Source organism: Penicillium griseofulvum, assembly GCF_001561935.1.
Source record: "Penicillium griseofulvum strain PG3 chromosome Unknown contig_86, whole genome shotgun sequence".
Taxonomy (NCBI): domain Eukaryota; kingdom Fungi; phylum Ascomycota; class Eurotiomycetes; order Eurotiales; family Aspergillaceae; genus Penicillium; species Penicillium griseofulvum.
Genome location: NW_024467473.1, coordinates 1099794 through 1125434, shown reverse-complemented (window position 1 = coordinate 1125434; position 25641 = coordinate 1099794). Strand labels below are relative to the sequence as shown.

At 47.2% G+C, this 25641-nt stretch overlaps 9 protein-coding genes across 9 annotated transcripts; 3 read left to right on the top strand and 6 right to left on the bottom strand.

Moving 5' to 3' along the window:
- Positions 1–116: 116 nt before the first annotated feature.
- Positions 117–1312, top strand: PGRI_037630 (Major facilitator superfamily domain, general substrate transporter; the record flags this gene model as incomplete). Its single annotated transcript, XM_040791476.1, has 2 exons — positions 117–244; positions 316–1312. 2 exons carry the CDS (start codon positions 117–119, stop codon positions 1310–1312), a joined length of 1125 nt encoding a protein of 374 aa, XP_040645553.1.
- Positions 1313–1929: 617 nt separating this feature from the next.
- On the bottom strand, positions 1930–3733 carry PGRI_037620 (uncharacterized protein; the record flags this gene model as incomplete). The annotated part of the gene is made up of 5 exons (XM_040791475.1): positions 1930–2948; positions 3001–3304; positions 3353–3490; positions 3544–3574; positions 3624–3733. 5 exons carry the CDS (start codon positions 3731–3733, stop codon positions 1930–1932), a joined length of 1602 nt encoding a protein of 533 aa, XP_040645552.1.
- Positions 3734–5368: 1635 nt separating this feature from the next.
- On the bottom strand, positions 5369–7141 carry PGRI_037610 (GID4/VID24 family protein; the record flags this gene model as incomplete). Its single annotated transcript, XM_040791474.1, has 3 exons — positions 5369–5559; positions 5622–7086; positions 7136–7141. 3 exons carry the CDS (start codon positions 7139–7141, stop codon positions 5369–5371), a joined length of 1662 nt encoding a protein of 553 aa, XP_040645551.1.
- Positions 7142–8021: 880 nt separating this feature from the next.
- On the bottom strand, positions 8022–9360 carry PGRI_037600 (uridine-cytidine N-ribohydrolase; the record flags this gene model as incomplete). The annotated part of the gene is made up of 5 exons (XM_040791473.1): positions 8022–8567; positions 8623–8939; positions 8989–9193; positions 9250–9257; positions 9306–9360. 5 exons carry the CDS (start codon positions 9358–9360, stop codon positions 8022–8024), a joined length of 1131 nt encoding a protein of 376 aa, XP_040645550.1.
- A 102-nt stretch (positions 9361–9462) lies between these two features.
- Positions 9463–12927, top strand: PGRI_037590 (PXA domain-containing protein; the record flags this gene model as incomplete). The annotated part of the gene is made up of 4 exons (XM_040791472.1): positions 9463–9520; positions 9604–10128; positions 10219–11017; positions 12009–12927. 4 exons carry the CDS (start codon positions 9463–9465, stop codon positions 12925–12927), a joined length of 2301 nt encoding a protein of 766 aa, XP_040645549.1.
- Positions 12928–13685: 758 nt separating this feature from the next.
- Positions 13686–15397, bottom strand: PGRI_037580 (DNA binding HTH domain, Psq-type; the record flags this gene model as incomplete). Its single annotated transcript, XM_040791471.1, has 3 exons — positions 13686–14829; positions 14877–14898; positions 14953–15397. The coding sequence occupies 3 exons, from the start codon at positions 15395–15397 to the stop codon at positions 13686–13688; spliced, it is 1611 nt and encodes a 536-aa protein (XP_040645548.1).
- Positions 15398–19897: 4500 nt separating this feature from the next.
- PGRI_037570 (GTP-binding protein RBG1) lies at positions 19898–21406 on the bottom strand (the record flags this gene model as incomplete). Its single annotated transcript, XM_040791470.1, has 9 exons — positions 19898–19917; positions 19965–20085; positions 20131–20487; positions 20537–20874; positions 20926–20996; positions 21051–21087; positions 21137–21211; positions 21264–21327; positions 21386–21406. The coding sequence occupies 9 exons, from the start codon at positions 21404–21406 to the stop codon at positions 19898–19900; spliced, it is 1104 nt and encodes a 367-aa protein (XP_040645547.1).
- Positions 21407–21893: 487 nt separating this feature from the next.
- PGRI_037560 (putative cysteine dioxygenase Cdo1) lies at positions 21894–22690 on the top strand (the record flags this gene model as incomplete). Its single annotated transcript, XM_040791469.1, has 4 exons — positions 21894–22142; positions 22199–22270; positions 22319–22514; positions 22563–22690. The coding sequence occupies 4 exons, from the start codon at positions 21894–21896 to the stop codon at positions 22688–22690; spliced, it is 645 nt and encodes a 214-aa protein (XP_040645546.1).
- A 342-nt stretch (positions 22691–23032) lies between these two features.
- Positions 23033–25116, bottom strand: PGRI_037550 (phenylalanine--tRNA ligase subunit beta; the record flags this gene model as incomplete). Its single annotated transcript, XM_040791468.1, has 7 exons — positions 23033–23196; positions 23243–24548; positions 24602–24725; positions 24782–24858; positions 24908–24927; positions 24977–25017; positions 25064–25116. The coding sequence occupies 7 exons, from the start codon at positions 25114–25116 to the stop codon at positions 23033–23035; spliced, it is 1785 nt and encodes a 594-aa protein (XP_040645545.1).
- Positions 25117–25641: the final 525 nt, after the last annotated feature.

Genomic DNA, 25641 nt, shown 5'->3' with positions numbered 1-25641 from the left:
CACATTGCAATCTTGTACTAACTAGGTCGACTCAGCCTAAGTCCAGCGCACCTGGATATCAAACCTTAACCCTCATTGACAAAACGTGTTTGCGCGTCGTTTCCGTCAAGTTCAAAATGCACGAGAAGCTATCGATTGGAGCGAACAAGGCACTTCCGACTTCCCCTTCTAAATCACCAAGCTACGTTGATTTCGAAGGAACCGATGACCCCTCACATCCTCAGAGTTGGAAACTGTCTAAGAAGTAAGCCAAAAGCCTAAAACAGCCAAGGATCTGCATATGCTGAATCCGAACTAATTATACATTTAACACAGACTTTTCAACTCTATCCTAGTTTGCTCAGGAACCTTCATCGTCTCTTTAACAAGCGCCATCTTCGCACCAGGAATCGACAAAGTAAGCAAAGCCTTCGGAGTTGGAACAGAAGTCGGAACACTTGGAACAACCCTCTACGTCCTCGGCTTCGCATCAGGACCTCTGATCTGGGCCCCTTCATCCGAGCTACGGGGCAGAAAATGGCCATTGACAGTCGGAATGTTAGGCGGAGGAATCTTCACAATTGCATGCGCAGTGTCCAAAAATATCCAGACTTTGATCATATGCCGTTTCTTCGCTGGCATGTTTGGCGCAAGCCAACTAACCGTCGTCCCCGGTGTACTGGCTGATCTATACAATAATACCACCCGCGGCGCTGCAATTTCACTATATGCACTGACTGTCTTCGTGGGCCCGTTTATGGCTCCTTTTGTGGGTGGCTTCATTGCATCGAGTTATCTTGGCTGGCGGTGGACTCTTTACATCCCGGCGATTTTTAGTCTGGGGAATGGGTTAGTGAGTGTTCTTTTCTTGGATGAGACGTATCCGCCTTGTATTCTCGTGGCAAAGGCTGTTGCTATCCGCAAGGAGTCTCAAAAGAATATTCTTGCCAGACACGAGGAGATCGAGGTTAGCATTTCAGGTCTTGTGGAGAAATACTTCACACGTCCGTTGAAGTTGCTCTTTACGGAACCTATTATCCTCGTGGTCTCGGTTTACATGTCTTTCATTTATGGCCTTGTTTATGCGCTTCTTGAGGCATATCCTTTCGTCTTTGAACATGTGTATGGGATGACTCCTGCTATTGCTGGGTTAATGTTCATTGGTCTCATTGTCGGCGTGGTGCTTGCGTGTGCTTTTATTCTTTTCGGGCAATTGGACTATGCAAGGAAACTGGCAGAGAATAAGGGTGTCACAGTGCCTGAGTGGCGCCTCGCTCCAACATTACTAGGAGCGCCTGTTTTTACGATAGGTCTCTTTTGGTGGGTACAATGATTTGGGATCGGAATGATGCATGACACTTGCTAACCGACATTTCATCAGGTTTGGCTGGACTGGGTTCACGTCTCAAATTCATTGGGCTGTACCTGCCGCAGCTGGGATATTCATTGGTTTTGGAGTGTTATGCATCTTCCTTCCGTGCTTCAACTATATAGTCGATGCATACTTGCCAATGTGAGTCCTCGGTCTATCTACTTGGAGAAATCGATACTCGAAGCCCCTACTGACGTACCTGGATCTTAGTGCCGCTTCCGCTGTTGCTGCTAATGTCATCCTTCGATCAGCAGTAGCTTCGGGCTTTCCATTATTCTCAAGGCAAATGTTTCAAAATATGGGAATCCAATGGGCTGGCACGTTGCTTGGCTGTTTAGCCGCAATAATGATCCCTATCCCGATTATATTCAGAGCTTATGGGCCTTTGCTACGAGGGAAAAGCAAGGTATTCACATAATGCCATTTAATGGATTGAGTGGGACTTTGTCCATGTTAAAGAACGAGCCACAGCTGCTGCTTGCCCAAGGGGAATATAGACTATAACGATACTGAATAAAATAAACTAAATCACTTGACTTCAAGAGTTGCAAGCCTGTACATAGAATCCCGCTCTATCTTCACTCTTCGGGGGGATTATTATCAATGGAACTGTCCACAGCCCACCCATTGAGCATAGTGTAATCGGAATACGGCGAGGTGCCATGCAGGGTCTCATAGTGCTTTCGGGGCCCACACTCTCTCAACTTGACAGACTCTGGGTGGACACACCGGTGCTGCATGATAGCCGCAATTTGGCGGCCCGCGTCCAGTCCTTCATAGTATGCACCGTGAAGGAAGCCAAAGAAGGTCGGGCTAGTAGCCTCACCGGCGAACCAGAGTCGGCCAGTATTGGCGCGGAGGTTCTGATGCATCTCCAGAGATGTGGAGGGAGGCCAGTTGGAGTAGCTGCCGTAGGACCAGGGCTCTGAGGTCCAGCGTGGGTACGTGAATGCAGTTGGCTCGGGGATATCCTTATCCGGGAACATCTTACGCAAGACTTCCAATCCTTCTTTCTTGGTTTGCTCGTCTGTTTGGCGCTCAACTCGATATGCTTGCTCGTTTGTCACGGTGGCGAAAATGATGTTGGATTCGGGGTAGAATCCGGGAGTTGATAGTGACTGCCAGACTGGGTACCAGCCACGGGTTACGGGATCGGCGTAGAGATGATATTGTGTTTCTGAGGGCCAGAAGGTCTCGTTAAATTGGAAGAAGATCTTGGTGTATGTTCCCATAGTGAACTTCTCAATAGCTTCCTGCTTCCAGTCTGGGAGTTCTGGGGAGAAGTTGATAGCGCCATTTTGCAGAACTCCTAATGAGAATGTGGTAATAGCATAATCTGCTTCTACGCAGCTGCCATCTTTGTTGTAAACCGTGACACCATGGTCTGAATATGTGATGTTCGTGACCTCGGTGTTCAGGTGAAGGCGGGGGTCATTGTCACTGAGGAAAGTTGATGCCAGTTTTTTGAATATAAAGTTGAATCCACGCTGGTCAATAACCAAGTTATCGTGGTCGCTGAAATAATTGAAGGTCAAATTGTCACCCGCACAGCCAAAGACAAATGAGCTCTCTATTGGGGAATAAGCAGCTTCGAAGTCTAATCCATATGTTAGTTGATTGGGTTATGTACAATTTACAAGATAACTTACCCCACGACCACCAGTCAACAGCCTGTGCTTCCATGTCAAGTGGTTTAGGCTTCCAACCAGCTATGGCGAGGCCTGACTTGGCATTTTGATCCTGGAGATTCTGGGTAAGAATCTCACCTGCCCTCTGGTTGGCAATATCATAGGCCTCGTCATATGCGCTGATCAGATGGCTGTAGTCGGAATAGCCATCCTTATTGTAGGTAGATATATTCTCGTAATTTGAGAATTCGGTGTTTAGTCCATATTTTTGAGCCAAGAGCCAGATGGGGTTCTGCGGGCCTCCTTCACTTCCAATACCTTGCACCTGTTCACCGGTCAGCCCAATCCTTTCTTACAACTGAGACATGCATACCCAGTTGGCACCCATTTCAATATTATAGGGCTTCCCATCTTTATTTTTTCCAAACGGCTTATGCCAAGCCCGACCGCCGAGAGTATCGCGGTACTCAAGAATGACAAAATCGTGAACGGAAGCATTTGTTAGGGCTTGCTATAAATTGTTAATGACCTTCAGGTCAACGAAGGAAGCAACATTGAACTCACAGCAGCAGTAATACCAGCCACGCCACCTCCCCTATACTTTGTGAGTTTTGAAATCAATTAATGAGAAGTCCAGTACTTACAAGATTGCAACTTTAGTCTTCTTGCATGTTCCCTCAGTTCGAGGGTGAGGCGCACCAATAACGGGCTGGATAGCACCTGCTATCGCCAAAAGTGTAAGGTACAACTGCATAGTGAATCCCTGGAGATTGAAAGCCCTGGAGGGAATCGAGTACAATAAATAATCAAACGACACTGCATACAGATAAGACAAAAGAAGATCTACATGTAACGGTGTAATCCAGAAACTCCCCGACTCGCCAGTCCTTCCGCAATCGGGTAAGTACATGCGGAGCTAAGTGAAGCATACAATCTAAATCACTTTACTTATATGCGGGCATTCAATTCTCCCTTCTAATCTCATTCCTATTACGTTTGGAATTCTAAGATATATCAGATATACTGTTTAAACCGGAATATTGTGGGATTAATCTATACAAAACGTCTAGGGTATCCGTAACCCTTCTAATGTGCTCAGAATCAAATATCGTCGGATGCGCTAAATTCGTGCGCAGACAGACTAAATCTAATTAGTTTATTAGCTCCGCAGTCATAGTATTGTTTTGGGTAGGTAACTGCGAAGCGATCTGAAGTAGGCAAAGGGTAAACCTTCCAAAGTCCGCCTAGTTCTCACCTTTGAAAACTAAATAGAGTTGTTGGGCAGGTAAGCAGTAGTTCTAGCGTGCACAGTCCTCGACGTATTACGGAGCTACAAATTAATTAAATAGGCCCGCTCCGGTTCCTGCAAGAAAGGGAGTTCGCATGATATCGTATTATGCGTATCTACCACAATGCGGCTGAGCTGAGCCCTTGCATTAAAATTGTCACTGTGTTGACGAGAGTTCAGAATTATTATGCATGTTGTAGCCTATATGACTCGTCACTCCAGGCCGACATGCATATCATTTGCATATTACTGAGTCGTGAGTTTTACCAACCTTGGAAGACTGCTTTTTATCACATCGGCTTTTCAATTGGACTCCATCCTATGTAATTGTATGCAGTGGAAGAGAGAATTTCATCCAATAATGGAGTACTATTGCAGCAGTTTGCAAGCTTGGCTTTCGAAATTGGAACACTCAGGTAGCCATATTAGTATCAATAAACCTATATCCATGTATTAGGCGCTGGTGATCTACAAGTTAACCCCGTGGGGTCAAGCGATTTACTCGTATTTCATACAGAATAATTTGTCAAGGCATGAGCTAAATAGGAAACCCTTTATCAATTTCTCACGGTGTCAATTTGCTTTTTCAGCAGATTCATTGAGAGATGATGGCCAAACGCTTCCGAGCTCCTGGGATACCTCGATTGCCGTCTCAATGAGATCGGAGGTTAGTTTCGATCTGTTACATCAAGATACTAATACATAAAATAAAGTGGGAACATTTTGGGGCCGTTGAGATAATCATTGCTGGGGATCCATGACGGCCAAAAAAAAAGAAAACATTTTTGTCCATACATACAAAACATAAGAGACCAAAAGGTAAAATGTGACATAGTCATGATCTCAGGGGAAAAAAGGCAGAACGACTGCAGCAGTTTAGTCGCCACAGGTCTATCCCGCGAGAAATGAAATGCAAAGTAAAGCAGAATAAACCAGCAATAAAAACACCACCGAGCTATGCAAAGGGTCGTGTCAGATGCCATCGACGTTTTCCAGAACGCCATATCGGAGACACCGAAGGTTCAGATAGAGGGGACCAGAAGATTATTCTGGACCAAAGCAAAGCTAAACAAGAAAAGGATATGAACATAAGGGTTCCTTTCAGCGGAAAGCATAAGAAGGGCGGACCATTTTCGATACTTCAGGATTCAGGGAGAGTTGCTGGTAAGGCGAACTTCCTGGGTCATAGTACAAACCTTCGATGTGCCCGTCCTCGCGGCGAAGAGAGATGTAATAGAATCCGGAGATTGTAAGACCCTGACGAGCATCAGTTGGGGTGATGAAGCATCGTTCTAGAGTATGTTAGTCAAAAAGAAATATATGGTGGAAAGATGCATGATCTTGCACTACTTACCCTTCCATCTCATCAAGATCCATCCCTTGGATAATTCCTCGGTAATCCACTTCCGACTCACAATGTTCCGGGCCATCTCAGCATCTGTCAGATCCTTGAACGGTTGGAGCTCACGCCAGTACGTGCTATCGATGTCTGCATCTGCTTTGAAGTTCTTTGTTTCAAGTGTGTGATTGTTGAAATCGATGATCTCACCCTCCAAGAAAGTCACAATGTGTGCATCGTGAGTAGGCGAGGTCTTATCGGGGATGTTGTAGGCCTCCATGGTGCCAGATAAAGTCATGTCGTCGTGGTTGATCTGGTGTATCGTGACTTTGACGGGCCAATTTTCATCGCGGTTATTGGCCAAGTATCGGCGGCCACTTGTGGTAGAAACGCTGACTCGGGTGGTGTCACTTCCGTTTACAATGACAGGCTCGCTGGGGGCACGCGGACTGTTAATGCGTTGCGACAATACTGAACATCCGGCGCTTGCAGCTCGTTGACAACCAGAAAAGGCCATTCCAGATCGAAGCCATGAGCACGCTGCAGGAGGTTCAATGTTGGGGGTGTATAGAATGAAGTCTGTATCTCTCCAGGCCTTGTTATCCATCGAGATGGGTAACCGACTGTCCGCCACGGCAAGCATACTCTCTTCGAGGGAGTTTGAATACCGAATGCGCTCGAGATAGTGTATGGTTTCCCCTAGCACGTTGCCCAGATAGGTGTCGGAGTGTAGTTGGCGATGAGCGGTGGCACGAGCGCGCAGATCATTGTGGGTGAGGTTGATATGATGTGAGTCCCCGCGCGACGAAGGGCGATAACGGTATCCCCGGGACGCGGCCGCTAGAGCATTTTCGGCCTCCTCTGCAGTAGAGCGATCGATCATGTAGTTCTCCAGTGTGCGACTTCGAGAAAGCCGGGGCTGACGTCTTGCGGATTGTATCAACGCCGCCACTGCGGAGACTGATGGCCGAGGCCGGTTGCTGCCTGGTAATGTCTCATACTCATGGGGTATCAATTGCGCGGGGCCCGGGACCTCATTTCGAGGAGGTCGCGCAGGGGGTGTGTCACGACTTGAGATTGCATGGAGGAAGGGCTGCATCTGATCATCATCTGACTCTTCGCGCGCACCATCCTCATCATCAGATCCAGGTGCCCACCCATACAACGATCGAGAGTTTGTCATTCGTCCTTCATAATTTGGCATATCGGTTGATCTCTCCTGGCGGCGGACAATCGGGATGCGACGGTTGAGTTCAACGGACGTGCGCGGGTTGGTGGAATCATCCACCTCCATACGATCCTCGTTTTGCGGATTAGTCGGATAACGACGGCGACGTTGTCGGCTTAAGGAGGGTAATAGCGGATTGAAGAGAGCTGGTCGCGATCGTAGAAAGTTCACGTTGTCATCGTGGGCGTTATCGGTCTCCACAGGGGCAGTCGATCGGCGCGGAGGGTCAGGTGCCGGAGAGAGTGGCGTGTGCTAAAAAGATATTAACTCACATAATTATCAAGATTAAAATGAAACATACTGGCATTCTAATCGGAATGTACCGTCAAGGGATATTGATCGACATAGGCCATGCAAGGCCAAGAAATAAAAAATATGTGTAGTAAACAAAAGACAAGTCTGGGGAATAGTTGAAGTTGTAAAAGATGTGGAGAGGCCCGCAACTTATGACGTTCTTCCTTTCAGCCGGGCTTCAACTTCAGTTCACCATTTCAACATTTTATATTTCTTTAATTGTTCTATACATTCCTGAAACCCAGTAACGTGGAACCCCCTGTCCTGCAAAACATCTGACATGCATCTAAAAAGTGATCTACGGAGATGCGGAGTATAAAAGCCATGAATAAAAAGCCATATGAAGCACAACTTGGAAGCTTCTATCAATCTTAACATATTTCAAGCCAGAAGAACCCAAATCTCCGTGTCAATCCTTCTTCATTGAAGCGGGGAATTCCCTTTCCTCTTGTGAATGGGAGCCCTTCTCATATAGTGACCTCGGGACCTCGGGAGGGGTTTCCCATTACTCTCAAACACTAGGCCGACGAGGGCACCTTTTGGTCAAATTTAGTTGGTATAAGAATAGTTGGTCGCATAAGCGGCCTTGTGGTGATGTCTTTTCAGTAATCTTTTCAATAACCTTCTTTCTAGTGGTATGTTTAGTAGTCTTCCTAGATATCATTCTGTTTAGATAGGCCGACGGGGAAAAAAAGGCGGAAAAGGCTTAATTTATGCAGATTATGAATAACTTTGACAAAGATGAATAAATTTATAACTTGCGACTGTTTGGACATGCCGCAAATTCTGTTCTATGACCTATATCTGACCTCCAAGATATCCTTCTAATGTAGTTGTATGTTAAAGATCTAGGTCACAGTCTAAAAGGCTCAAAGATCGTCCGATATCATAAATCAGGGCTTGGGTGCAGCATTGCAATCATCGGCTAGCTGGACACATTGTAGAATAATGTTCCAGAAAGCATCTAAATCGACGCCCCTGGGAACAGCAACTCCCGGACCATTAACAGGAGTAGCGATCGAGCGGCCCAGTTGACCTGTTATGGATACATCTTCCCCATGTTGCCCATCTGTGACAATACTCAGAGCAAAACGCTCGCCGCCTTTGTCATCAAAAGTAAGAGCTTGATTAGGGTGCTTCTTGGCGAAGGTTGGATTTAGCGTCGACAAGATAACGGCCACGGCAATGGGATCATGCAATGGAGGTCCAGTGGTCAACCCGAAAGCTTTTTCGTATGTGGCAGCGAAGAAAGTGAGTAGTGCATGCAATATCTGCCGAAGGACAGTGGGTTCCTCAGTCGAGTGGATCGAGCCATGCAAGATGCGCATTTGAACGGCTTGTGAGGCCAAAACCTGATGTGTGAGATCCAAGCCGATCATAGTTGTCTTAGATGCAAGAACCGGGTTGCTAAAGATTGACTCGGCAGACTCCGGGTCACACTATACCATCGTGGGTTAGATGAGCCAGAGAGGGATGGAAGATTAGAAAACATACATAGATATTGAATTCAGCCCACGGGGTCACATTTCCAATCCTAGACTTCTCACCTTGGAGTCTGCTCATTGGAGCATCGGTAAATCCCCCACCGATGGCACCACCCATAATGTTCAGGCCCTGGATGTGTTCAGCCACCTCCGGGAACGTTGCGAATAACAATGCGACGTTAGTCAAAGTACCCGTTGCAACTACCCAGGGAGTACCTTTGGGCTGTGCAAGCAGAGCATCTCTCATGGCCAAAATGGCGTTCTTATCGGTGACAGGTGGTCTAGTGGCCTTGGGGAGGAGGTCGGTCCCATCAAGACCAGATTCGCCTAGAAAGTGTTATTAAAACATTTCGCGCGCATTGAAAGGACCCCGTACCGTGAATATCGGGCGCATGAAGAGCAGGTCGCGAAAACGGCTTATTGCTACCAGGATAGACAGGGATGTCGGGCTTGCCGATCGCCTCCAGAATGCTGCCGGCATTGGCGGTTGTCTTCTCTAACGATGCATTTCCATGGATAGTACTGATTCCAAGCAGCTCCAAAGATGGATGATGAGCGGCGATCAGAATTGCAAAGGCATCCTATATCATATTAATAAATGTCTTTCTAGTATACATATGTATCTTTAGAGGCTCACATCATGGCCTAAAAGCAGTCAGTAATACGAACGCAAGAGGATCATGATGGACTAACCAGGATCACAATCCAACCACAAGGGAATAGGTCTATCTTCAACTTGGTCTAACATGGTGTATATTCAAAGAAAACAAATCATACAATTGAGAGTCAAGAGGCCACTTGGGCACTTTTAAGTACATTTGGCCATCTAACATCGGGATCCCCCGCATCAATGGAATGCGATAAGGCCTATCTTCTAGCCCTAAGCCCTATAATCCAAATTGGGCCAGGTACAAACCATCAACGCTTCTCAGGTTGATTTGTCCTGTTAACAGAGAGCACTTCGTTGATAGCTATTGATCCAACTTTAAAGCTCTATGGAATGAAATGAATGATCCGTTCCGCCCCGGTCTTCAGCCGATATCTCACCTCAAGGCTGGACCGACAACCTCCAGCTCCAGATCCACCGCGCTGCCTTCCGCGACGACACTTCAGCCGCCTTCGCGTCCTTCCTCTCGACTCCGTACACAAAGAGATACTGGAAAGGATGACCCGGACTCTATTAGCGACAAGGCCACCACTGCTCTGATCCGACGCGTCCTATGCCCCCAGACAAGCAACCATGGGGCATCTTCCCCACAGCCTCCGGAAGAGCTGTTACCTCCCCTCACGAGCTCCAATGACGTTGATCGTCAACTCTACGCCCTTCTCGCGATCATAATAAAGGAATTTGTTTACTCGTGGTACTCGAAAATCACACCCGATCAGGCTCTTGTGAATGAAGTTTTACAAGTAATCGCGCATTGCACCCGTGCACTCGAGCAGAGGCTGCGCCAAATCGACGTTGCACAACTAGCCCTGGATGAGATCCCTGCCCTGGTGGAATCACATGTACTCTGTGAGACTCATTCATTCTAAAGTTCTTCTTGCCGGAATCCACGGTGGTTCCGCGGAGAGGGGAAACATTGCTGACTATATGATCTTCCAGCGTACAGACAAGCCAGGCAACAGTCACACCTTTCTGGCCTACCGACGTCGTACCGTGCTCTCTATCATGAGCTAAATCCACACCCCGGCCTTTCTCCAATACCTGATCCAGGGGATCCAGATACCATCGCCGAGCAGAGCGAGAACGAAGCAGTCTATCGACGACTACTCGCCAACGGTATCCTAGCAGTTCTTCTGCCAACAGAAGACCTCGAAAATAGCAGCCTTCGGGCGCTGGTAGTTGATATTATAGCAGATCTGATCCTGGGAAACCAGGTCAGTGGCAGGGCATGCGAAGGATGGTTCATTTGGGAAACTCTAGGCAAACTCGCCGCTCAAGTGGGACGCCGTCAAACCCAAGATGACACAAAATCCAACCCGGACTCTCAAATCAACCGATTAGAAAAATTCGGCTTGCTTTCAACCGAGAATGAGCTCCCTGGTCCATCGGCGTCATTCTTAGCCACCTGGATATGGAACCTACTGCAGAAGATTTATCTTGGTTACGTCGTCTTGCGTTTCATTGCAATAGGTTTATTTCGTGTCGCATCGAGTCCAGGCTCCTCTTCGCACAGTGCCGGTGTTCCACTTGCCTTACCCATCAACCAGAAAAGAGATGGGATGGAGTCGGATGGCACAAGTAAACGTCCGGTACTCGACTACCGGATGTATTCCATGGTTTCGCAGGTACTAGGAATCCCATGGAGAATGCCATGGCTGAGTGGGTTGCTCGCTCTATTCCAGCACCTTATTTTGGCAGGCCCAGGCAGGGTCGGTGCCACGGATGGAATCTTTGATAGGTGAGTTTTGTTCTATTTTTTTCCCGTCTCCTTCCATGCAACCCCTCAACGCTCCAACCCTCTTTTGAGGGCTCAGGCCTTGAGGAAATCAACGACTGTGGAGCAATGGTACGATCTCCGACACACAATCTACGGTCCAAGTGTCACTTGTGCGAGTTAGAGTGGGACATGAAGCGTCTTGCTCGCATGCCGCGTCGGTCACTTGACCTGGCTGTAACCTCTTGGAAGGCCACAATACCCGTTGGGATGATTACCGTCATCTTACCATCTTACGAGGTCACCTTAATGTATGGTCATTACCGTCAGACCTACTGGGCAGTTCTGGCATCAGATTGGTTGCCCTCAAATTGGTCCGACCATTTTTTTTTTTCAAGCAGGGATGTGTCTGCCCGCGGATGCCCCGTCTCTTTCTTTCAGGTGTGATAGCGCCGGGGCCCGGCCCTTTCCGTGCCGCTCGTCCACTTTTTGTTCTGTGAATCTGAAGATTCATATGCCAACTTTCTTGATTTGGAAACCCGAAAAAACAAGGAATGAGAACATCTAAGCGATTGAACTCTCCTTGGCAAAAAGGGTGCTAAAGCACGAAAGAAAAGAAAAAAAAAGAAACTGCCGATCACCCCCATCGCCGGCCATACCTCTTTTGGCTGAAAAAAGATAAAAAGGAAATCAGCCAAGGATGAATTACCAAATTCGGTCCAATGAGCGAAATTCCTATCGGAAAGTGAAATTTGTAATCTGACCGAGGTTCGTGCATCAGGTACGGGATGTTACCTGAATGTTTTAATGGCCCAAGCTCCTTCAGTCGATCTTGCTCCGCCTCACTTTATACGGCTCTTATGGACTTTTTCTTTTAATTAATGCGGGAAAAAAAAAGGCACAACGTCCCGAGCTCCACAGTCGAGATTATCGCTTCACTCTTTTATTATTTTTTATTATTATTTTTTTTTACATTGCTCCGACGTCATTTGAGACCTTTTGCTAACTCCCACAGATTCCTCCGGGAGACCATTGAGGAGTACGTGCTGACCCCCACTTTGTTGCCCAACCTTCTTCTTGCGACAAGGACCGCCTTGTTCCCGTCCAATACCCGTCCAATATCTCAAATAGCGGCCGGTCATATTGAAGCTCCGGCGTCGGCTCTGCAGTCAGTGCAAACCCCGACGCCCAGTCAAAAAGCACTCGCGCCCACGGCATCACCTACACCTATTACGGAAGGAGCCAGGGCCACTGATACGACTGATATCATTAAAGCCAATAATCCGGGGAACAGCAACGGCGGCAAGACCTCAACGGTTACCTCAGGCCCATCACTTTCTACCATTGCAGCCGACCTCCCAACACCAGAGTTAAATCAGCCGGCCGAACCGGTAAAACGGAATACCCCCTCTAGGACGGAGATCGCCGCTATCAAGCGACGATGTGCAGCTAGTCTCCTGGCCCTAATCCCGCGCTCCGTCACACGAACTTTTCTCGGTGTTCCCCCGTCGGCGCCTCCGCCCTACAATCGTGATGGTACCTGCAGCTCCAACAGTTCGCCCTCTCTCGTCACATCCCCACCGTCTTCCCCCGGCGCGCACCATGGATCTTTCCAGGAGGGGAAGGCAAACCTGGCGCCATCACATTCCCCTTTGCCTTCAGACCCCTGCCTAGTTGCGTGTGGTCACCTTGCCGCTGAGCGGCTGCGCACAGACGATTCATCTGCGGGGATGGACTGCGAGGAACTGCATCTCCTAGAGATAATCGAACATGATTTTCTAGACCTTTTTGCAGATGAGTACTGCAATAAACATCTAGTCTGGAGTATTATCGAGACAGTGGTATCCAAGCTACTCCCCGAAATGACTGAGCACAGTGTTGAAGATTTACTGGAGGATCGTGGGGTGGCGCCAGTACCGCCAGCATTTGTATAGACATGTTCCGGCTTTTAATATCAGACTTAATTAATGAGATATGCCTATGACTAGCATAAGTTCCAAAGTTAAAATAATGTGATTGTAAAAAAGATACCGGGGGTATAATAATAGACCTAATATGCCATGGTTCATAGAACCCAATGAAAATTATCTTTCCGCGTGTTTAAAGGGAAAAATTAATATGAAAAAGAGTGTAAGAAAGAGATGCAGTACAAGGGGGGTTGAGGGATATAGCAAACCAACAGCTTAAAAAATGAAAAGCAAAAAAAAAAAAGCAAAAAACCCGAAGAAGAAAGCAAGCGGCAAAAACTCCCAAGTCCAAGGTCGATGATCCCAATTCCATATACCATCACATTATGACCATGTGCCCAATATTCCATATGCATCCAACTCGTCCAGACCGGGAATCCCAGGGCATGCGCGCCTATTCCCAAATCCGCCAAAAACAGTTCCAAAGAAAGTAGAGGTCGCCCTCTGGATATGTGTATGTTTTTTGTTTGGTTGCCCAGGTTTTATATCTCCTGAGAGATAGGAAAAATGGATATAAAAGAAAGATTCGTACAGTTACCAAATATCAAATAAACCACCGAATGAAGGAAAGGAAGAAGAGAAAGGGGGGAATCACGAATCACGAATCACAGTAAAGCAGAGAATGTTGGGGAAGGGGGGGGAAGGGTTCGGGGGAATGCAAAAAGATTAAACGGGGAATGCAAAGAAAAAAAAGAAACGGAAGACATGCAAATGCAAATCAGGTCTCATCCCAAATTGTGGATGCTCCTCTTCTTCGTCACACGCGGGATGGGGATATCCTCATGTTCGTCAATGCGCGGTAAGCCACCCAACAGAAACCCGGCCTGGCTCTTGGCGAGCTCGAGTCTCTCCATTAGCTTTCCGATGGTCATGTACTCCTGTGCGGCGAGTCCGGCCGGTTGGTGGTCGAAGTAGTTGATGACTAGTTCTAGGGCGCGACGGGCCTCGTCCTGTGTTGGGGATCCGGGGGAGCTGATTGGCGAGATGGTGGTAGACTTTGATGGCGGCGGCATGGAATTTGTCTTGATTTCTGGGTTGCTGCGATTGCGCTTGATGACGTTTGTCTGGTGGACCGGGCATGCGGGCTTTGAGTCGTCCATTTCCACTGGGGACTGCAAGGTGGAGACCGAGAGTGATTGCTGGAGTTCGCGCTTTTGGCGCTGAGGGTCCGTGGTTTCGTCGGCGGATAGGAGTGTTGGATCGATGGGGACCAGTGGGAAGGTCTGGCTGCGTGGTCTGTTGGTGTTGGCGCTGCTGGGGCCAGTTGGGAGACGGGATTGACTTGTCGGTGTGAAAGGGCTTTCAGAGACCAGAGTGGATGTTGGGCTGACCATACCCGCCGAGGTGTCGATCGAGGTTGTACTCTTGGAATAGCCGTGTTGGTAACCCCCTGTCAGGTCGGGTACTTCGGCCATATCCCGTTTGAATCCTTCTTGGCTTGTTGGAGATAATGGGGATCCGAAGCCTTCGACTGGAGAGGTGGGCGAGGGACCGCTGGGGCTTTGGAGAGCAGATCCAAAGTCTGTATTGAGCTGGGTTGGGCTGTTTGATCCGCTGCGAATTTCTGTAGATCCTCTGCGCACCTTTGCACCGAGGAGATTGTTCTTCTGCTTGAATTTGTCTAGCCAGGCTGTGGTGCAGACCTTGTCCTTGCCTTCGGGGCAGCCGCAGGTGCTAGCGAAGAAGAGTGCTTTCTCTTTGATCATATCATCGTTCAGGGGATATCCTTGGCGCTGGTAGTTTTTGGCCCAGTTGGCTAGGGCTTTTTCAATATCAGGGACTCTTCCCTTGGCCCGTTTGATGGGAGATCGACTCCCGTCTTCGGGGTTTAGGTACTTCTCCTTCTGGCGAAGGACTTTGGAAACAGTGCTATTGCATGTTAGATTGGATAGAATAAATTGAGGTTTCAATGATACCTTCTTTCGACTCCGAACAATGCTGTATAAGGGATCAGCCTAGTCCCTTCAACTCGGATAAAGAGATATTACATACCTCCAATGTCAGTCTGCTTAGCAGTCTTGTTTTCCTCATGATATATACACATTTGCCGGCGGTCATCATCGGTAAGTGTCCTGCGCGGTGTAGTACCTCCAGTTGAGGTCTTCCGCACTGGAGGCATGAGAACCGAAGGAGATACCGATGTCGGGGTAGAAGCAGGTAGCCCAGACGCAGCAAACGGAGATTGTGGTGTGAGCATGCTGGGCCAGGAATGCGAAGGCATGGGTAGTGGCATAGAGGCGTAAGGTGGGGGTATTGGCATGCCATACGAGTCCACAGCCATGAGCTGCGATTGACTGTAGTCAAACCCACTATACTCTGGCATGGCAGGCGAATGCTGAGGAGTAGTAAATTGGCCCATTTCCCCCCATGGTGAATGTGGTGGGAATTCACCCTCTGGTGGGTGATGAGCCTCCGTTTCCATGGTGGGTTCCTCCATAGACAATGGATCTCAAGAACAATAGGGCTTTGGGGGGAGGATCGTGATAGGTTCGAGAGGAAATCAAAGAAAGAGAGACAAAAAGGAACAATGAAACAATCTCTCTAAGGGTAAGACAATAAAAACTGCATGTTCCACTGCTGTAGACCTGTATAAAATTATCCAGAGAGTGGTAATGTCCCGAGATGGTAGCTCTATAAACTACCGGAAAAGAGGAAGTATAAAGTGTATATGCAAGAAGGTAAGAAAGGACATGCGGGTAAGGCAATGGGGGTTAAAAGGAAAATCAGTAGGACGATCCGTATCGCGTGGATTTGACAGAACGACTATGAATCTCGATTGCAACTGGCACGAGAAAGACGACGGAGAAATCTATGATAACTCTCTGCCCCCCGAGAGTTATCCAGCCGAACTGATTGTTGATTGGTTAATATGAAAAATTCCATCCGAAGTAAAAAAAAAAACAGAAAATAAAAGAAAAATAAAAAGAAAATATCAATATCATTTTAATTTTTTATAAAATTTCAAAATGATCCCTGTAATAGAGGGGGAAATGATATTTGGTTGGTTGGCTGAGTGATATATTGCGCCAGGGGTTGCATCTCGTCAGGCCCAATTCGTTTTGCGTATTACACCGTAAGAGTATGGAAATCTTCGTTCTCAGGGCTAACGCGGGTTTATTCTTGTTTTTTTTTAAAGGATTTTTTTAGGATTTTTGTCTTTTTTTTTCTTCTTTTCTTCCCGTATGACCTTCCAGGATGGTAGACTCAATGGGTACGAGTATGTTGTATACTGGCAATATACTGGTCAATATAGATCCAACATCTCGTCCAATGTGAAGTCACCTAGGTTGTTGGAAAATCGGGCGGGACCGTTCAGTGTTAAACCTTGGACTTGTTTGAGAAGTTATACATTCTTCGATCACCTCGCTTTTAACGACGATTTCTAGAAAATCTAACTCAATAATTAGACTTGATCCTTGGGAAAAACAAGTTCGTTCCCAGCCCAGCTCTTAGTTTGCTTAGAGCCGGGTAGCGGATCGATAAACCGCTGAACTTAAAGCCCGCATAACACCCATGCACATCGCAGGCAAAGACGGCGATCAGGCTGGGCCGGGAAGAGGATAGCGGCAGAGAGACTTATCGATGCGGAAAGAACCTTCATTGGAGATATCTTCATTTGCAATCAAAAAGCAAACTGTTGAATCAAACATTCAACTTCCAACTTCCTTACCCCATAGGATGTGTTTTAGGGGCACGGTTCACATTGTGGAGGTGAAGAAACCGGGTCTGAAGGGGTTTGACCTCAAGGGAACACAAATCATAATGAGTAGAGGGGACCGAGAGAGAGAGAGAGAGAAGGAAAGCAAATCCCTAGGGAATAAATAGATTGGAGCAAAGTCCATCGAATGGAACTATTACCAGATTGGGGTAAGATGTGGGATCATAACTTTGAGGAAGTACCGCATCAAACATCCATGAGAGATGAGACGGCTAGAAATCAGCAAATAAGGAGCAGCAAGGACGATCTTTGGATACAAATATACGAGCATGTCCGATACAAGGGCCGAACAGTCTGTTGAAGAGTTGTCCTATCACAAAGCGTAAAAGGACATCTTTGAAAGAGGGGAAGGATTGTTTTTGACGCTAAAGGAAGTTCAGCCCTCGTCTTTCTCCACAACGACCCACTACGGTCCCCTCCGGCCCGGGAACCTTCAACATTCAAATTCTTTGCTTGCATTTTTGAAGTCCAATTGGAAGGTTAAGAGAGAACAGAGTATGTATGTAGGTAGGCTATACGAAGGAGAACAAAGAGTAATGGGAAGGGGCCGAAAACCGGACGTATCTCCGACATATAATATGCTTATAAGAGGCCTCTTTTGGACGCGGTGTAGTTGGATACTACCCAAATATCCAACACCCCGCTTGTTCGACTCAAAACCACGAGGAAAACTCGAGTGTAAAACCCGACTGCTTTATTAGAAGGATTCATTCTCGAAAGGACAGACAAAGAATCAAAGAAAAAGCAAATAATAACGATATTAGAGAGGTCTGACAAATCAATCCAACACTGCAGAATGCGTATGATTCGTATGATGATTTAGTCGCAGTACCAATCATTATGCTTGCTGCCGTTATGATTTTTTTACTTGGCGCCAGTTAAATCAAAAAGAAGTGTGTGACGAAATTTAAAAGATTTTAATTTTAGCACAGTTTAAATTAAATCGTTCGCTAATAATGTGTGTTTAGGGGTAAAAATCGGGGTAGATCCCGTACTGACGCCATTCGGATTGCTATCTCTTATTAGGGCATGCCTTTCACTCGGAGAAGGAGCAGGAATAAGTCTAGACCGGTCAGGATCAAAATTCTCGGACCAATTCATATATTTGCTTCTTTCAATTTGGGCCGTTCTTGGCTGTTTTCAAGAATTTCCTAGGGTACACAACTGTCTGGGGTGTCACTCGAGTCAGGTACCGTGTTAACCTGCAATTTTAATTCCACCCGAAGAATCTCCGGGAAGTCAAATGGTGCAGAATTAATAGAATTGGATTGTTAATAGAAATAGATGGGTATAGCATGAATAAATGACACTTGAGATTGTTAGTAAACCACTAGTTAGGGCTATTTCGCACTATAGAGTGCTCCCACCATCCCTAGAAGGCCAAGGAAAAAACCAGTATGCTTACTCCGGGGAAGAGCATGGCTCATGCAATGCAATGCGACGGGGATGACCGATGGATCCTCCACGAGAGTAATAATGTACAACGTACGTTAAAGGTATGCGGGCGATCGGTGCCATCATAGTCACCTGATCAAGACAGAAATTAATATACACTGTACGCCGATCTTGCATCTGAGAACGGACCAGATCGTGAACAGCCCCCTTTCTCAATTTTCAACTAAATCGGCGATTTGCGGGAGATTCTCCACCAAGAACTATTTTGTCTCCGCAAAGGTTCATGAGATTCATTGGACATAAGAGATTCCTATTGGGTGGATAATGTGCTCTGGTAAAAGGCTATCATCGAGGTCTCCGTGGAGAATCAGATAACATACTCCGTACTCCGTACATGAATTGATCTTTTTTTTTCACCGCTTGTCTTAAAAATCTCTTCCAGTACCTTGCCTCACTTTTTGCTTTTTTCTGGTTGGTTGAAATATTTTGGTTTGCATGTCAATCTTACGCAGATCTGTACTTTTTTTTTTCTCCCATCAAATTTCGGTAAGTAGTTGCAGGCCAGAAGCCAAGAGATTAAGAAGCTAAGGGAAAACGTGCTAGTCAGTTGACAGATCCATTTTGATCTTCTATCATTCAATATCTAAATAATACGCCCTTGGACCTATCGGAAGCTAGACTGGTAATGCCGGGTTTTAATAAACATGTAATTGTTACCCGATGCTGTGGCTTTTCCAAATATACGCGACCCCGTCATGATCACCGTTAAGCTATTAGAAGGTCAATGCTTTGAGTCGCGGCCCTTCTCTGCACCAGAGTATGGAGTAAGTATGCACACCATAATTACCTTTCCGGCTCTTCCGTCGAAGCTATCGAGTCCGTTTTTCTTTATTCCGGAGCTTTCGAGCTGACAGTTAGGGAGTGCTATGATCGGCGTTCAGAGGCCTAGACCTTTTGTGGTCTGACTCGTCAGCCTCAAAGTAAAAATGGGGGAAGAAAAAAAAAGAAAGAGCAAAGAAATCAAGCCACCGGTGAAAATCTTATAAACATTAGAATGACTGGCAAGGATGCTGTGCAGGACGGGAGGTAATGGGCAAGGGGAAAATGCCAATCGGAATGTCATCAAAATAAATTATCTATGCAGGCGTCCTCCGATCTGTACATGGGGTCTCTAATATGTACAGGGCGATAAGGAGTCGCATGATGCATTAATTTTTACTGTAATACGAATCAACCAAAGGGGCTGATTGGTCTGACATGATATATCTTTCATTATATGGAAAAAAAAGCCACTTGCCTTTTTCAGATTTGAGCCACAGGGAAGAACCAGTAGACCGTTTATGATGGCTTTGATTTTTGAGACAATACGAGAATGCCAGAGATCTGAACTTTTGCGGACGCTGATGGACAAATAATTTCATCAAAAAAGGGTAATCATAACAATATGGACTGGTTCAAGGGTCACAAACAAAGGTGCCAAGAATATCAGACTCATGGCTTTTCGCCTCGTGCGTACCCCTGGACTTGTATAACCCTTGAAGCCTAACTCGAGTTCATCGAATTAAAAGCTATACCTTGAGACCAAAGATCGGCAGTGATATGCATGCTGATTTTAATGTCAAATGGTAGACTCAAAAACTTCCCCCTTTAATTATGTTGCCGTGAACGAGAGTCTATCCAACGCTCGGATCCGGTGGCGTCTTACGGATGTGCCAGAAGCTGTCAGATCGCGGAGGCGCAAAGACAGGCTGGCACAGACCACCCCAGCGCTTGGATCATCTCGCCGCTTTGGGCTATGAGGGTCAAGGAGCTGGCATAATTCCTTTACCGCTTGATGATCGACACTATAGCTGGTCAGCTTTGAAACTCATTCGTTTTTGGGTAGAATTACCGATATCTTCATCAGCAAGCTCGTGCGAGAGACCGACTCGCTGCGGCTGGTGCTTTACTGAGCGACCATACACAATGGCGTGCTTGAAATCGTCCTTGATTGTGCGGTGAATAGCGTCACACTATATCGTTAGTATAATTCTTAGAAAGATGAGCGCAATGCTTACGAAATTCTCGACTGTGCATGCGTAGGAACGCAACACGACAGGTGCCGAATAGTCGGGCGCTCTGCCCTTAGGCTTTGTGTAGATTCTGCGCAGCTTGAGCTTCGCCCACATCATCTCCATCAACTCGTCGACGTTCCATCCGTGCTCGGAGCTAATTGGGCAGGCGTCTGGAATCCGGTAAAGCAAATCCAACTCTTGGATCGAAATAGCATCAATCTTGTTCAGCGCATAAATGACGGGAATGTAGCTGCGGCTCCTGGCTTCCAGAACATCGATCAGGTCGTCAATGGTGGCATCACATCGGATGGAGATATCAGCGGACGAAATCTTATACTCGCTCATTACAGCTTTGATTTCCTGGGATCTGTTAGTACTTGTCAAATACTATGCGAGCAGTCGATCTTACGTCGTTGTCAATATGAGTCAATGGCTGAGTGCTCGTAATGGCGATACCACCCTTGTCCTTCTTCTTGAATACAATGTTGGGGGGCTTCTTATTGATGCGAATGCCAAAGCCCTCCAACTCGTTCTCGATGACTCGCTTGTCAACCAACGGCTTGTTCACGTCAAGGACGATGAAAATGAGATTGCAGGTCTTGGCCACCGCAATAACCTGTCGACCACGACCCTTGCCGTCTTTGGCACCTTCGATAATACCCGGAAGATCGAGAATCTGAATTTTGGCACCGTTGTACATCACTTGACCGGGGACAGTCGTGAGGGTTGTGAACTCGTAGGCCGCGGCTAGAGGGTTTTAGAAAAATCGTTCGTCGAAGGAGGATGGCCATAACTAACCTTCTGAATGTTGACCAGTCAATTTATTCATCAGTGTACTCTTGCCGACGGACGGGAAACCAATGAAACCACTGTACTTGTAAGCATATGCGATCGCAATCTCCAGAGCTTCTCGGGCAACTTACACACTGGCCACACCAGTACGCGCAACATCGAAACCAGCTAGCCCTAAGTTAGTACCTAGCAGAATGTTCGGGTATGAGGTACTCACTTCCACCACCACCGCCGCCTCCAGTCGGGGTCAAAAGTTCACGCTTGAGCTTAGCAAGCTTCGCCTTCAGTTGTCCTGTATATTGTCAGAAGACGTCATCGTTGAAAAGTCGTAGGTGTGCGCATACCCAAGTGATAGGAGGTGTTCTTGTTTTTTTGAGTCCGAGCCATCTCTGACTCGACCTCCTTGATCTATACAGAAGCATTGTTAGTAATTTGTTTGGTGCTCAAAAATCTTGACCGCACTCACCTTTTCAATAGTGGTCGACATTTTGGCGATTTGACCCAGCAATCGAAAAATCAATAGAAGAAGCGATTGATAACCACTGGTATTAGGGGACTTCGTATATGTCCCTCGCTTAAAATCAGCGAGTTGAGCGACAACTTTTGAAGGAGAAATGCACTTGCGGCGACAATCTTTGAATTGTGGCACCGCAGTTTTTAGTCAGGGCGGGGTGTGCGCCTAAGGCGACGAGGGCAATTATGTCATTTGCAGCCTGAGGCATAATTTCTTATCGCTATCATAGCCAAATTGCACCTGGGCAACGGGGGCAACTACATACATGTGAACATTGAATACTTGGTGTCGATGTTCATAATGGAAATACACACATTGCGCAATCTCCTATCCTAATTTGCATTTTTGTTGTGGTGGATACACTCTCGATCTCGCCATTCGGCCAACTTCCGATACCTCTTCATCCCCGTTACATACATAGACTCCATCTATCCAAACGTCAGTACAACGCTCATTCACTATGCCATTTCTCAATGGGTCCGAATCAACCACCAAGAAGCCTGACTTCGAGAAGCTCGTGGAGGACCTTAGCTCTGCATTGGGTCCAAGCTCGGGTCTCGATTCTAACGATGTCGATCCCATGGAGATACAACTATTGATGGAGAATTACATCTCGAATTCGGATGAATGGGCTTCATATGCGCTGGGTGATGCTAGCAGGACATACACGAGGAATCTCATTGATGAGGGGAACGGCAAGAGTAATTTGGTATGGAAATTGTCACACCCCCAACCCGTGGGCGAGTGCTTGGCTGACTCGTTCAGCTTATTCTTGTATGGAGCCCTGGGAAAGGAAGTACAATTCATGACCATGCCAACGCACACTGCGTGATGAAGGTATCCGCTCTTTGATCTGATGGGTAGATGGGAACTAATCTGAAATAGGTCCTGAAAGGAAAACTGCAAGAAGATCTGTACTCATGGCCCGATCAAGAGCAGATCGAGAATGGCCAAATTTCACCACCACAGCTCACCAAGCAGACAATCTACTGCGAAAACCAGGTCACCTACATGTCTGACAAGCTTGGTCTGCATCGGATATCCAATCCAGACCAGGACAACTTTGCCATTTCACTCCATCGTATGTTATCTATTGTGATAATGAATGGATCCAAGGCTAATTGAGCAGTTTACACACCACCCAATGCCGCAACCCACGGATTTGGCATTTATGATGAACGAACTGGTAAGGCCAGGCACATTAAGCAGACCAACTATTACTCGTTCCGCGGTCAGCGGCTCGATGATGGACAGTAGTAGTATTGTCAATACCCTTTATCATTAGCCTTACATCGTGGCGGTGTTCACCTTGGATGTTATCGACCTCTGCCAGAGCTACCACCATAGGGTTTGAAAACTCTCTTGGTAGCTCAGAGTGTTCCTATCGGATACCCCTTTTGTACTTTTATCTTCAATTACATATTCTTTTCGGTCGACTTGTACATACTCCACGCTGAAAGACGCTCGGCGCGGAATTAACAAGCCAAGCCCCTTTCTGACATATCATTTACTGGAATCTTCTTGGATTTATGCACTTTTTTTGCTTTTGGTCATAACTCTAATCAGAAGGACAGCCGCTCATCTGTAAACCTGCTCACTCTACATGAAAGCCTCAACATTCAGCTCCAGGGTACTGACTGGGTACTTCAACTCGTACTTCTCCAGCACAGTAGGGTGCAGGATACCGAAAGAACCAATGACCTTGTCCTGGCCACCAATACGGAGGTGGATGGAAGCAGCGTGGCCGGGGAAGTAGGTGGGATCTATACTGTCAGTAAATCTTTTAGTCGGGTTCGAGGGGGTACGTACCGTCTAGTTCCTTGATATAGTACTGGGAGTCGCCCTTGGGGGTCTCGCCCTCGGCGAGGAAGTTGGTCTTAAGCATGGCCATGATACGGTCAAGAAGACCGTGGACAATCTCGAATCCACTAGTCTTACCGTAGAAGGCAGCAGCATAATGTCTCTCGTTGCGGCTCTTGCGCTCCAGAGACAGGTCCTTGAATGCAACATCGCTGACCTCGAAGATCTTCATGGGAACAGAGTGGTGCTTGTTCTCGCGGATGGTCTTGAGCAGACCTGGGAGCAAGCTAGTGCGGACGACCTGGAACTCAAGGGTCTTCGGGTTGGCCAGCTTGACAGCAGTGTTTCCGTCATCCTTGCGGTTCAACCAACCGAAGTTCTCATCATGAGAGCACAGAATCAACGGCAACACCTCTGACCAACCGGCCATGGCAGTCTCCACACGAACGATGTCGGAAAGCTTGTTGATGGGGAGAGGCTGGGCAACTGTTCCGGACATGTCAGGGAACGCACGGGGAAGCGAGTTGAAGCCGTAGGCAATGGCCACATCCTCCATGATATCACACTGGTGGAGAACATCGGCACGAGTGGGGGGAATTTCCACGTTGATGATGTCTGGGGAAGTGGTCGAAGGCTTCGCGCGGAATGCCATCTTTGTGAGAAGAGTACAGATCTCAGCGGGGCTAAGGTTCAAACCACAGCACTGGTTGATGTACGAGACTTCGGCCTGAGCAGTGCGGGGAGCGAGGTCGGGGGTGATGCGGGTCTCCTTGTTGTGCTCAGACACGATCTGGACAGGCTCGATGGTGAACGGCTCCAAGGTATATTGGGAGAACATGGTGACCATCATCTTGTTCACAATGTCCAGTTTTGTCTTATCGAGCGCTGTGATCTCAATCAAAACATTGGTGGTGTCCAGGCTGATCTTCGAGTGGTCACCGTTGATAATGGGTGGCAGAGAGCAAACAGTCCGGTTGGAATCATAGATGACGGGATAAACTGGAGAGTCACGAATGATGTGCAGGTACTTGCCCAGCTGTTGGTGCTTCTCGTAGAAGTTCATCAATTCCTCGCCATCCATCTCCTGAGTCTGGTTCAACGGGGTGAACTTGATGTCCTTGGGAGGGAGAGCCTCATAAGTGAAGGGACCCTTCACGGTGTCCAAATCGTGGGTACCGATTGATACCAGAGTTCGTTGACGGGCCAAGTTCTGGTGGAGCTTGTCTTGGAGGGCAATGAAGGACGCATAACGAGCCTGATCAAACTTGACATTCCGTAGAATTGCACCAGCTACGTAGGGTCTGATTTTTGTGGTCTATTTTGGTCAGCGGAGTCCAACCGAGCAAGAGCAAGTATTGAAATACTAACATCTTCCTTGACGATAATCTGCTCCATCTGTGCCGGCTGAGTCAACTTGTACTCGGGCAGGGGATTCCGGCCCAGGAAGATGTTCAACATGAGCGCAATGCCCTCGAAGCACAGCAAGTCATATCTAATCTCTTCTTAGTCTGAGTTCTTCAATTGATTCTCTTCAGATATCACGCGTACCGGTTGGCGGGGATCTCGATCTTGAGTTGCGGAGGTTCTTGCTTTCCATCGACGATAGGGCGCTCTGAGTTTGTAGTCTGAAAATATCAGCATTGGTTGTTTATAGACGGGTTTCGGAGGAAGTACATCTTCGTCAAGCTCAATTCCTATTCAGAGTCAGTTATGTCCCCCGCAAAGATTGCCTAGCAAACTCACCAAATTCGAAACACAGCTCATCGAATTCTTCCGTGGTATACCTACAAGGAGATCAGTATAGTTCAATGACAGAATGCAAAGACGTACTCTCGGCCCAACTCTTTGAAAAGAGCGGCCTTGTCGACCGAGATAGTAGGCATGGTGGGGGTTGCGAATCCTGGTGTCAATCAGCAAAATGGCCGGCAAACCAGAGCGAAACCAAACTAGGCGACTCCAATAGAATATAGGGAAAGCCCGTACAGAAATTCAGAAAGTAGTGATCGGTGCACAAACTCTTGGATGACTCTTGTGCTGGTGGAAATTCTGCCCGCAAGCCACCACCGCCACAGATCCCCCCTCTTTCGTGACAATGGTATTGGTATGGTAACTCCCCTCCATATTTAACATTTTATGTGCACACCGCCAGTATGTAATTTACACTTCTAAACACTCAAAGCTCGGCTGCCCTGCTCCAGTGCATCATCGAAGGGGGCATTTTTCTTTTCTCTTTACGAATTGAATCAAATCTATTAATTTGCTGTTGATCAAGGTACTTTTCAATTATCGAGGTATGGTCCTACTAAAGGTGTTCATGCGGCCCAAAACCCCCACCCTTACTCTACCACCATCCATCCCCTTGCCATCTCGCGAAGTCGGACTAATCCTTATCAGCCATCTTATTGACT